Source organism: Rhinopithecus bieti, unplaced genomic scaffold (assembly GCF_001698545.2).
Source record: "Rhinopithecus bieti isolate Rb0 unplaced genomic scaffold, ASM169854v2 scaffold_15769, whole genome shotgun sequence".
NCBI classification, from domain to species: Eukaryota; Metazoa; Chordata; class Mammalia; order Primates; family Cercopithecidae; genus Rhinopithecus; species Rhinopithecus bieti.
Genome location: NW_016809129.1, coordinates 453,045 through 466,190, shown reverse-complemented (window position 1 = coordinate 466,190; position 13,146 = coordinate 453,045). Strand labels below are relative to the sequence as shown.

At 39.0% G+C, this 13,146-nt stretch overlaps 1 protein-coding gene across 1 annotated transcript; it reads left to right on the top strand.

Moving 5' to 3' along the window:
* The first annotated feature begins 4,883 nt into the window (after positions 1 to 4,883).
* Positions 4,884 to 11,028, top strand: SPX (spexin hormone). Its single transcript, XM_017888612.1, has 6 exons — positions 4,884 to 5,039; positions 5,439 to 5,519; positions 5,686 to 5,743; positions 6,254 to 6,316; positions 7,532 to 7,615; positions 9,668 to 11,028. The coding sequence occupies exons 1-6, from the start codon at positions 5,025 to 5,027 to the stop codon at positions 9,724 to 9,726; spliced, it is 360 nt and encodes a 119-aa protein (XP_017744101.1). The 5' UTR covers positions 4,884 to 5,024; the 3' UTR covers positions 9,727 to 11,028.
* The last annotated feature ends 2,118 nt before the right edge of the window (positions 11,029 to 13,146 follow it).

Genomic DNA, 13,146 nt, shown 5'->3' with positions numbered 1-13,146 from the left:
ATGACTTCTTTCATCTGATTATGAGACAACTGGCCTAAGGGACTGAATGGAAGCCCTATAGAAGATTGAACTCATGTCTTTATTCATGCTATTCAACCCAAATTCTCTCTATTCTGTCATCAAAAAGTAATTTAGGCATTTTGTATCATAATAGCCATATTGTTCAGATAACCTTATCCAAGATAGCAGCTGTTTTCCTTGTGAACACAATAATCACTGACCTTGAAAGAATGTCATTTAAACAGTGACAGGTGATCATTTGTTAAATAGGGTCTGGGTACTCTACAGTCAGCTACGAGAATCCAGGTAACAGTGACAAATTCAAAACAGTCTTCATTGAATGTGCCTTTAAAAAAGGCTTAAAAGACCATTTGTTCAACATCTACTGCCTGGTCATACTGTCAGGAGAATAAAATTCAACGGCTTTACTATCTTGGTTTTTTCTCATTGTTTGTTTTGTTTTGTTTTATACCAAATATTTTAACTTAACCCATGTCTGGTTTTGGACCTGTAAAAACCTTAAAAGCTTTGTGACTTAACAAAAACATTCTACTGGGGTTCAGTGCCCTTTGGAAATCCTTTTAGAAGTAATACATTCTAGCATGTTACACTTGATAAGACTGCAGTATTGATAATATGTCAAAACCATCCCCTTCTTTTGTGCACATTAAACTGAAAATGGCAGCTTTGACGTAAGACATCTGCTTGTGAATTCATTAGCTAAACTGTTATCAGCAAAGCACATTTATTTATTTCTTCTTAAAATTGTAAGTTCAAAACACATTTTATTGGTGATTCACTGTCCTGCTCCTCTTCCCAAAACCTTTGTGTTTGGGGTATGGAAAGGCATTTTACTTATTTTTCAGGTAACCTAGTAATCAGGTTTCACGTGTGACTATTTAAAATATAAACACAGCGTATTTCACTTTTTTTATTGCTCTTTTTTGAAGGAAATTGCTACAATCCTTAGAAATGAAAATCCTAAAATCTCACATTTGAAGCATTATTAAAATAGCATCCACATAACCTTTTAGTCAGTTTTTATCTTTCTCCTCTCCTATGACAGTGGAAATAGAACATTACACTAATGCCTCTAGTTTTTTCCTGCTTTACTTTTTTCCTTGAAGACAGTAAAGAGTTCTCAAATTTCTACTCACATACTACTTTCTATATTCCATTCTCATTTAGTAACCAAACCTCAGTTTTCCTGTCTGCATATGACTGTCAAGTCTAAATATCAGCGCCCGAACTCCAATCTCTTTTCCAAGTATTTGCAGGTAGATAGCATCAGCCCTTTAAACTTCAACCCCAAATGAAACTTACCAGTTCTCTCCTCAGAGTCCCTGCTATTTCTGTATCTAGCCATTCTTCCAGCCACACAAACTCTGAGGTTTAGTTTTCAGCACTTCTTATACTCCTAAATCTTTGTTACTCAAAATGTCCAAGGGTCAATAACATCTATCACCATCACCTGGGAGTTTATTAGAAATGCAGAAGTTTGGGCCCTACTCCAGGTCTACTGAATCAGAATCTGCATTTTAACAAATTCCCAGGTGATTCCCATGCACACTAATACATGAAAACCACTGCCCTGACTGAGAAGGAATTGTATGACCTAAATGTTTGTGTCCTACCAAAATTCATATGTTAAAATTCTAAACCTCAGTGTGATGGTAGGGCCTTTGCAAGATGACTAGGTCATAAGGGTGGAGCCCTCATAAATGGGATCAATGTCCTTATAAAAGCATTCCAAGTAGTTTGTTTTCCCCTCCCACCCATATAAGAACACAGCAGAGAAGACAACAGTCTGCAGTCCAGAAAAGGGCCCTCACCAGGACCCAACCATGCTGGCTGGACTTTGATCTTGGACTTCCTTGAGTAAGGAATTTCCTTTGTTTATAAGCTACCCAGTTTGTTGCATTTTGCTATAGCAGCCTGAATGGACTAAGACAGCGACCACCTCTTTCTTTCATGGTAACTTAGTATGTGGTGGATACTCAGGTCCTTGTTCAATATCTGTCTGTGTATACAGATCTTTTAACTGAATATTGATACATTTTGAATCCTCTTGCCTTCTAAGAATTTCCTTTTGCTATTATCTTCCCTTTCTTCTACATCATGTATTTCTCCTTCCCTACTGATCATCCCCATCAACATACATGTCTTACAAATGGTTTCTTAGTTGTCACATCAACAGAAACCAACAAACATGGCTGATTTGGGCAAAACAAAGATTTTATTAAAAGGACACTGCAGCTGGCATCACCACTGCTGGAGCACTGGATGCTGGAACTTGCCACTAGCACTGTAGCTAAGACTACTCCAGAAACTCAATATTACTACAACCCCCACTTCACCTGAGCACTTCTTCCATCCGGGCATGAGATTCTCCATCTGAGCATGCTCATCTGATTGGTGAAGCCCATGTCATATGCCCACATTCTCCCTGATAGGGAGGCGAGAAAAGTGACTATCTGGCATTTTCAGTTTGTACAATAGAAGAAACACTCTGCCTCCCAACAAGATTCATAATTTCACAATTCGTGATTCAGGTAATTTTAGGAATTGCCTAGAAATGAGAGGTTTCAGATGTTACCTTAAGCCCAAAAAGTATAACAAATCTTCTATCTTATCTTTAAAAAAGAAAAAAAAAGATGTCACAGGCCAAGGGTGCCTATAATCCCAGAGGTTTGGGAGGCTGAAGTGGGAGGACTACTTGAGGCCAGGAGTTTCAGCCCAGCCTGAGCAACATAGTGAGACCTTGTCTTTCAAATAACAATGACACTAACAATAACAGTAAAAAAAAATTTCTCGTTTTTTCTTTTCCCTCTTTCATGACATCTCTTAAAGAGATGGTTTATTCTTGGCTTTAATTTATCATATCTTATTGACTATTCAACCGACTCCAATCTTGCTTCTATCCTCAAAAGCATCATATTCCTAATCCAGTGGATATTTCTTGGAGCTCATGTTGCTTGACCTCCCAATACTACTGGATCTTCACTTGGCTTCCATAGCATCAGGGTCCCCTGGAATTTCTTTCTTTCTGACTCTACCTCAACCTCCTTTTCTGGCTCTTCCTCTGTTCATTCTCTGTGCGTTTGTTTCCATAGCTCTGTCCCTGCTCCTCTTTTTTTTTTTTTTTTTTTTTTCCTGCTCCTCTTCTTTAGTCCCATTCACTCCCTAAGTGTTGTGTTTAATCTCATCCCTTTACTGGTTTTAAAATTCATAGAATTCTTAAAATTCTTAAATTAGTCACTTCTGCCCCCCTCCTCCCAAAAAATCTGTAGGCTGGTGACCTCTTTACTGACCTCTATCGAGTTTTGTATTTCCAACCTCCTATTTTGTACTTGTACTTGGATATTTTTAATATGCATTTTAATTTTAATATGCCTATATGGCAAGTGTTAATTTCCCCCTCTTAACTGGCTTAATTTCAGTAAATTACATCGTAATTTACCCACAGTTTTATCCATAAACCTAAGAATCATCCTTGATTTATTTTTCTCACACTCTCAAATCCCTTTTATATACAAGTTCTATATTTTCTACCTCCACAACATGTATTCCAAATTCATTTACAGCTCTTCTTTCCCTGTGTGTACCATCCCAGTGTAAGCCATCATCATCTTTTGCTTCTAATCATATTTCCACATCAACTAGCCCATTTCTTCTTCTCCAATCTCATTTCAAAGCACCTCCCCGTCACCCACACAACTCTGCCTACATTGGCCTCTTTCCTAGTCCCCAAGCAAGACATACTCTTTGCTGTCCATATATTTTGCTTTTCTTTCTCCTATTGAGAATGCCTGGAATACTAATTTCTGCCCCAGCTTTTCCCATTACTTCACCTTATCCTTCAAGAGTACCCTCTGTTTTTAACTTTCCCTAAAGTAGCCCACCACTTATCCTATCACCTCACCTTGCTTACTTTTACTTAACGATTTAAAACATTCTGTAGTTACAGTAGTCCCTGCTTATCTGTGGTTTCACTTTCCATGGTTTCAGTTACCCATGGTCAACTACAGTCTGAAAATATTAAATGGGAAATTCCAGAATTCATAAGTTTTAAACTGTGAGTTTTAAATCTGAGCAGGGTGTTGAAATCTTTCACTGTCCAGCTCCAGCTCACCCAAGCCATGAACCATCTTTTTGTCCAGCATGTCCATATGTAAACACCACTCTCCTATTAATCAATTAGTAGCCATCTTGGTGAACAGATAAAAAAAAAAAAAGCATAGCATACATAAGGCATATACATGTCAGTGGTTTCAGGCATCCACTGTGGGTCTTGAAACATGCCCCCCGCCACACACACACACACACACAAACACACACCTATGATTAAGGGGTAACTATTGTGTCTTATTTATCTATTCATCAGTTTACTGTGTACCTTAACTAGCAGGTAACTTTGATCAAAGAACAGACCATGTCTTTTCAGTGCATGGCTGTGTCCCTTGAAATAAAAAGATTGTGTGTCTCATAGTAGGCACTCAATAAATATTTGCTAAACAACAGAATGAATTGATAATTAAGTGAATGACTGATGTCAAATTCCATTGAGATTCCCAGACCTTTTCATACATCTTGAGCCATCAGTGATAGACTGATAGCTAGTTACCCAAGACGAGTTTTCTTACTTATTCTTTCACTTTTGATTCTGCCTTGGACTATCAATTGTTTTCATTAATAATAATAATAACACACTACTTTGGGCAGCTAGTAGGAAAAGCAAGGGCAATGATGCTGACACATTCTGAATGTCTCCTGGGTGATGCAATCAGTATTTAAATAAATAATTTCTGCTCATCAATCATTCCTCTACTTCCTGCAATGAAGCTCCCTGGAGGAGTCATCAGATTCTCAATCTTGCTTGAAGACTGACAAGATGTCCCTATGGACTCCCAAACATACTCCAGATGGGGAGGGGTCCTTAACACCAAGATTTTAAAAGCTCCAGTTTCAGAGCAAGAGTGGAAAACTCACAGGTAAAGTTATAGTAATTTCAGGGTCCTGAAAAGATGCAGAACATGAAGGTCAGTAAAGACTTTATTCACTTGAGACTTCTTAGCTGTTTTTTAAAACGCTTTATAGCATTTTTACCTATTTCATGTTTAATAAGCATTTTAGAGTTTAAAGGATATTTGAAGATATGCCTTTAGAATAACAGAATCATTTGATTTTACTAAGAAAATAATTCATGTCTTATTCTTCATTTGGGTGAAGTAATATGAATAATATGTTTTTAAATACGTTTTTTCAAGTGAACTCTGTGAATTAACTAGAAGGTAGAAGGGAAACACCTCCAGAAAACTGAGTTTTAAAACAGAATATTGCGAGAAGTAAGGGGTTTGTAACTGTCCAGGCGTCAAGGAAGGAAGCAGAAGATCCTATTGGCACAGAAATGACCCTTTCTGGTTGATCGCTTTATACAGGTACTCAGAAATCTGGCAGCAACAATCTTGGCTCTTTTCCTAGTGTTTTTTTTCCTGGGAAACTCCAGCTGCGCTCCGCAGGTAATCAAATGCAAAATAAATTTTTTTTTTTTTAAATGCGCACTCTGTGTCCACTCTGCTCTTTCCTTCTTCCTTCTTATTTTATTATCTTCTTTTTTATTTTGCTGTAATAGAGGACCGAGCTGCAATGTTTTATTAACTACTCTTCCCTTCTCCCGGATTATAGAGACCGTTGGAGAGAAGGAACTGGACTCCTCAAGCTATGCTCTACCTGAAAGGGGCACGTAAGTTCCAAATATTTTGCTCTTCCTACAATAATGGAAGACCCTTAGGAGTCATGAACACATAGATGGAGAGTTATGGAGAGAGAATAATGTCGAGTTTATTCCCTTAAATCATCGAGGCCATCAAAGAGAACGGTAGGTGAGGGAGGGGTGGGAGAGGGGAAGAGTCCCTGATTATTGGAAAGCCTCCATCCTTATTAGAAATTCTCCATCCAAAACTGGAGGGTTGCTTGTCTTGGTCCAAACGGGAACTCTGGGGTTGCCTGGGAAATACCGCACTAACTCGGCGTCGGTCAGACGCGGGGCTTTGCTCCAGGTCTCCAGGGCGCCTGGCTCACCCTGGCGTTGCTCTGGGAGCGCTGGAAACTCGGCAGCCCCTCGCGACCCTAACATGGAGCAACCTGCCTCCTCCCCAGGCCCGGGGACTGCGCTGTGCCGGGAGGAGCTGAGGTTTAAGCCCGGGTTGTCCCGGGCCAGGCGGGCGCTGAGCCCCGGGTCTCGCTTTTGCAGAGGGTCGCCGCTTCATCTCCGACCAGAGCCGGAGGAAGGACCTCTCCGATCGGCCACTGCCGGGTGAGTGACCAACGTGTCCGGGCGCTAGTCCTGCGCTTTTGAAATAGGATGGGGCGGGCAGGGCTTGCTCCGCGGTGGTGCCTACAGAAAGCTTCTCCTCACCGGAAAGACGCGGCTCTGATGCGCCCTCAGATATAGTCGGCCCAAGGGCAGCCCAGGTTAGCAGCAGCGGCTGGAAGCCGAGCACCGGAGCTGGGAGCTCGCGCGTCCAGCCTGCACCAATGCTGGCAAGGGCGGCCGAGGCTGGCGCTGCGACTCCCCAAGCTTTATTGGCTTGCGGCTGTTCAGCCAACCCTCTGGCCGCCAGGGTGTGCAGAGGTCGCCAGGGAGTTAGGGCCTGAGGTTCAGCTCAGAGGGGTAAGGCGAGATTGGAAGAACTATGCAAATGCTTCTAGAAATGTATCTGCGTGTTTATGCAGGAACTTTACTCAGCCTCCTCTTAAACGCTGTTAGTACTAAAAAAGGAACTTACCTAGGAACTTCAAATGTATGCTTCTGTTTTACTAGAAAGAACTATCAAAGGTTCAAAATCAAAAGAGTAACATGCGGGCAGTTAAGGATGGGACCAGGGACTATTCTTTTCCATGCTAAACCTTTCCATCGTATTGTTTTAAAAAATAACAGTACAATTCGATAAAATTGTAAAGATTGAAATGCTAAAATTAAAAGTATACTTACTTGGAAAATACCAAACACCGCTGTTGAACACATAGTAGGTGCTTAAATTTTTGTTTAGGCTCTTCAAACATGCTGTGTAATTGAGCTTATTTATCTTATGAGGGTAAGATTTGTTTCTCAACTTCAGTTGCCCCAAATTAGAAATCACGTTTGGTGCTGAATCAGAACAATTTGTCTTTTTTCAACTTAGATTTGAAATAACTTTGAATTCTTAGCAGATACTCCTTCAGTCAAATAATTACCTTATATTTGGCCGAAAAGGTAAATTATTATCTAAACTTCTCTTTGGCGTATAGTTTAAAATTCTCTTCCATACCCTGTTTGTAAACTTGACATAACCAATTGTAAGTCATTTCCAAGGCAAGTGTGACATGTTTCCATTTATAAAAAATTAGTCTTCTGTGTAAGTAGTCCTTTGTTGAGGGCTCAAAATCTATTTCATAGAGGGTTTTCTAGTATTGCTGCATGTTAGAATAGGACTTATCTACATGAATATATAAATGCTAACAGAATCTGTATACATTTTTGTTTCTCCAGAAAAACGAAGCCCAAATCCCCGACTACTACCTATTCCAGAGGCAGCAACCATCTTACTGGCGTCCCTTCAGAAATCACCAGAAGGTACTAGCATACTGACCTATTTCACCTGCCTAACAGAACAGCTTTGCTTACTTTTGGGATTCTGTGTTGAGTGCAACACTCCTCTCCCAGAATTTCTTGGCCTTAGGCCCAGAGATTCAATTCTGTGCTGCTTGAGTGAGGCCCAAGAATCTCTGTCCTTAAGCCATTCTTCCACATTATTCTGATGATTGGTCAGGTTTAAAAACAACTGGAACTTCAGAGCCAGTTAATAAAAGTTGAAATCATGAGAATGGAGATACCTTCTAGGGCTTAGATGTAGTGGGAAAAGGGAAGACAATAAAACACCCAAAAAATCAAGGGAAATGGGGAAAATAGTACCAGTGAGGGGACATTAAAAGGAGCAAGCAGAAAGATGAGAAAAATCAGAATAAGAGAGTATCCCAGAATTCATTCGGTAGTTGATGCTACTGATCACTCTCCTCTTGAAACTTTCTAAGGATGGAAACTATCAGAATGGTTACTATAGCAGAATGTTTAGTAAGAATACAGAACTCAGGGGACATTAACCAGTGTGTCACTGGACTTCCCCACACCTCCTGCCCAGTGGCACAGCTTGCTGCTGCTATGCCATATCTGAAACCTTGTTTACAGAATGTGATACAAGAAAGTAAACTGCAAAGTTAAGAGCAAGCAGGTCTGAGGCTCTGGAGAGCTGGCATGACTCTCAGAACTCTAGCAGTGAAAAGTTGTGAAATAGTTGAATAATGGATAGAGGATGCTATATCCAAGCTGTTTAAAACCCAAGATGTGGAACCCAGCGATTTTTGAAGTCAGTATGAAAAGAGCTCTGATGGAGATTGGTAGATGGTGACGTTTTAGATTTGATCGTTGGGAAGATGTGCAGAGCCAGAAAGGAAAGTGACCTATAATGGACAAGAGAGAGCTAATTTTAAAGAGGAGAGGTATCTTCATTAGCAATTTGAGGAAAGGATGTGATTATAAGGTCCCCATCCCAAGTCTTTTTTGGAAAATAAATATGTATTTTTTTAATTATTGAAGTTTTCTAAGTGGATTGTCTCTGAAGATGAAATAACTAATTTTATTAGTCTAAATGTATTAGTCTAAATTTATAGAAAAGTTGTTGATTCCCATATGATAAATAAATCACTAGTCTTCTTTAGTATTTTTATTCTATACTCTCTCAATATTATTTAGAAAGCTCTTATTTAGCGAATTATGGTTTCAGTGGAATTTATACAGGGATGCGGTTCTGGTTTTGCTTTGTTTTGTTTTGCTTGGTTTTGTCTTGTTTTCTTCCTTCCCTTTAAAGAGAAACCCATTTTCTGCAATGGTTTAAAGTGTGCTAGAAATTCAGGTTAAGATGTAACCCAAACATTCAAATTATATTGCAACTAACTGAAAGTTGATCTTAGAAGAAATTAGATGCACTTTGCCCCTGGCCACTCCTTCTCCCTACCTTATTGTAACCTTTAGTCATTCTATCCTATTTTTAGAGTCCCAGGAACCTGCTATTGTCTAACTCTTCAAGTATCCCCACCTCAGATGTGATAACTCATGCTCTAAAGTTTCGCGATCCCACACAGCAAACGAGTGCCTCTTCTTTTTGTCTCATTTCCTCCCCAGAACTCTAGCTCCCCTAATAAAAGAACATTTGCAAATGTGTTCCCATGTCATCTTTCCTGAGTAAGATCCATTTTAACAGGAAATATAGAGACAGTCCTTTGATGCAAATGAATTATTTTAATGGTGGATATTTTAGACATAAGTCAATTTGTGAGAGCAAGACACATGGCTCTTGGAGATTTTTACCAGACATACCATACTGTAGTTTCAGTCATTATAGAGGTTCAGATGTAAAATATGAATTCCCCAATGTGTCCCAAGCTGAGAAGAAAAGATTTTAAACTGAACAAATCAAAACCCATACTGTTTAAATTTTTAGTAGCAGAGTCCATGAGTTAACATAGCTTAGAAGGCTAAGTGTTTATTTCCTGAGATTCTCTTTGTCTTACCTTTTCCTCTATTAAAACACAGAGTGTATATTTATTTTAAACATTTTTTTTCTTACAGATGAAGAAAAAAACTTTGATCAGACCAGATTCCTGGAAGATAGTCTGCTTAACTGGTGAAAATATACTAGATTGTGTTTAATTATAGTTCTATTCTCTTTGAAAACATGAACCATGTGTATAAAACCTTTGGACCCTTTTATTCCATTTGTAATCCTAAGAACACACACAGATAGTTTTATTCTTTCAGAAACAAAATATATATACATGCTTAGCTGAGAACATCATCTTCTTTCATTGCTTCAGGTCCTGTTTAGGTGACCAAAAATGTTTTTAGATCACCTTGTGTCTTACTCTTGAGTTTGTGTTCTTTCCTTTTAATTATAGCCAGTACCTGTCTTGATCTTAGTAGTTGTTGTTGTTGTTGTTTTCATTTTGTTACCCTCTTGCATTTTGTTTTCACTCAACAGAAATTCTCCTTCTCTGTTTTCCTTTTATCCCATCCCCAAGGAGGTGGGAGGAAGGCAAGAAGCATGGCAGGATGGGAAATAGGAGAGTATGACTCTCTATAACTCATCCAGGAGTGATCAATTAAGAAGATAAATTGGATGACTGGGGAGAAGCCCTGTGACAGGAACACTTCAGTGTGGTTGCTGAGAGGAGACAGTCATTGAGGTAGAAGGTTTGCCAAAGATCTAGAGCTTGGAGCTCCCTTTGTGCTCTTTGGGAATTACCTTGCATTCAGTTTAGAAACATGGATCTAAAAGTTACTGGGAAATAAGCAGATGGAGACACACTCTGTTGTTTATGTATTGGAAGAAGGGAACAAGCCAGTTTTGTTAGAGGTAACTCATTTTCCATGACCAAACAGACTCAACAGATTCAAGTACTAAGCTTACTCTAATTGACTAGACTCTAGGTTTTATTTGACATCATAGCATTACAGAAATCACTCTGATAACATAAGTGCACAGTAATATGCCTGATCTTCTCCTTTTTAAAAGCCAACTTGAGTTCAGTACTATCTGAATACACCCATGCACACATACACACACACGCATACACACATACTCCTGTGGCAAACATAATAATGTATTTATTTAGAATTATAATATGACCATCATGTTTTTTTTTTTTACCTAATCCGAGTTGTTATTGACAAATGTCATAAGTGGAAAGCATTGTTAATTCTTATTGTCATCAGTATTTACCATTATTTAGTAGCTCAAGAATATCTTTATGTGAATATCTCTGTAACTTGGAATTGCAATTTAACTGTGTTAAGTCATCAGAACTCTGCTTATAAGATTTATCTGTATCTTGTTTCATGATTTAATAATGAAACTAAATTCAAGTTAATGTAATGTTGATCTCTGTCAAAAAATAACTTGTGAGCATTAAAATATCTGTATGGCATTATAATAGGCACCTGTCATTAATTATGACTTGATTTGAAAGTAGACTTACTAGGCAGTGCTTATATCCAAGTTATCAAAAATTGTTTCTGAAACAATTGTTTTTTATTTATACAGAGTCTTAACCACTTCACCATTAGGAGGGGTGGCACATTAAAAATTATTTACCCATCAGCCATAAACTTGTACATATTGACTATTGAAATAGTATGTGTATTCAAAGAACACTTTTAACATCTATCTTATGAAATAATTCTTCCCACAACTAACCAGAACAATCTCAAAAATGTCATACTAATCATTGTTTTAAAAGCTGTCTCGATGATCAATAGCTGTTAAAATATAGCTCCAAGTATTCTAAGTACTCAAATTCCTTGGATGTTCTTAGGTACAAATATGCTGATTAATTTAAAAGTCCCTCTTCCTAATTTTCTATAACTTTTCAACTCTCTTACGGTGTCTACATTCTATTTATTTCTAGATTTTTAAAAAACCGAAATGAACAAGTGATCATAGATCAGAAAACCTTCACATTATATGGCTTGTGTTTTAAAATTGGAAATTTTCTGCCTTCAACATGGATACATGCACGAGAATACCTCGATCTGCAGGCAGGGCTTTCAGTCACTTTCTGCACAATTCTCATTGCCCTTCCCTTTTTTGCCTCTATAGCCTACGTCGGCTATCTGGCCTCCATCCTGGGCTCTTAATTATTCTTTGTTTTCCAGTAGTTGCCTTCTCTCCCCCAATACCATCATTGTGTTCCTAAGAGAGGAGAGAAGAAGGTGAAGTGGCCCTGGCTTGTTCAGATTACCCTCCAGCTTGCATTTCTTCTTTCTTTAACTGGTTATGATAAATGCAAATGTGTTATCTTATCAACCTTGAATTACATTATTTTATCTTGACCACAAAGAAAGGGAAGTTGGGAATGTAACTTCATTCTGTTCAGTCTCTTCATACTGGACTGTAAATTCCTTTAGAAAGAGCTCATTTTTAATATGATTTAATCCTCACAAACACTGTGTGAAATGGGCCATTTTATCATCCATATTACTCATAGACATTTGGGCTCATTCAATGAAGACTCTTTGGACCTCCCTAAGTAGACTTGATCAGTCCCTCTCGTGAGTCTTCCTTGTGCCCTGGAAAACTATTAGTATAACACCTGCAACATTTATGTTCTCATGTGCATATGTAAACTGTAGCAGTTCTGTTCACTCTGACCCTTACCACGGAAGGGACAGTAGTGTCTTGATCAGTTCAGGCTGCTAAAACAAAATACTGCAAACTGTGTGACTTATAAACAACAGAAATTTATTTCTCACAATTCTGGAGCCTGAGAAGTTCAAGATCAAGGTGTCAACACAATTAGTGTCTGGTAGAAAGCCCATTTCTCATAGATGGCACTTTCTTGCTGTGTCCTCATGTGGTGGAAAGGGCAAGGCAGCTCTCTGGAGCCCCTTTTATAAGGGCAGTAATCCTATTGATGAGGGCTCTGCCCACATGATCCATTCCCTTCCCAAAGGCTCTGCCTCCTTTGTGGATATCATCACATTGGGGATTAGGATTTCAATACAGACGGGCCCAATTTATAATGGTTCAATTTATGATGTTTTAACTTTATGATGGGATGAAAGCAACACACACTCAGTACACTCCTTGACTTACCATGGATTTATATTCTGATAGGCCCATTATAAACTAAAAATATCAGAGGGTTGGCCAGGCATGGTGGCTCACGCCTGTAATCCCAGCACTTCGGGAAGCTAAGGTGGGCGGATCACTTGAGGCCAGAAGTTCCAAGACCAGCCTGGCCAATACGCCAACACCCTGTCTCTACTAAAAAGAAAATACAAAAATTAGCCAGGTGCGGTGGCACATGCCTGTGGTCCAAGCTACTTGGGAGGCTGCAGTATAAGAATTGCTTGAGCCTGGGAGGTGGAGGTTGCAGTGAGCCGAGATCACACCACTGCACTCCAGCCTGGGTGACAGAGCAAGACTGTCAAAAAAGAAAGAAAGAAAGAAAGAAAGAAAAAAAAAAAAAAAGAAAGAGAGAGAGAGAGAGAGAGAAAGAGAGAAAGAGAGAGAGAGAGAGAGAGAGAGAGAGAGAGAGAGAGAGACTAAA

Coding starts and splice junctions, on each gene's coding strand:
- SPX (XM_017888612.1), top strand. Junction 5,744..6,253: donor GCTCTACCTGAAAGGGGCAC/GTAAGTTCCAAA, acceptor TCGCTTTTGCAG/AGGGTCGCCGCTTCATCTCC. Junction 7,616..9,667: donor CCTTCAGAAATCACCAGAAG/GTACTAGCATAC, acceptor TTTTTCTTACAG/ATGAAGAAAAAAACTTTGAT.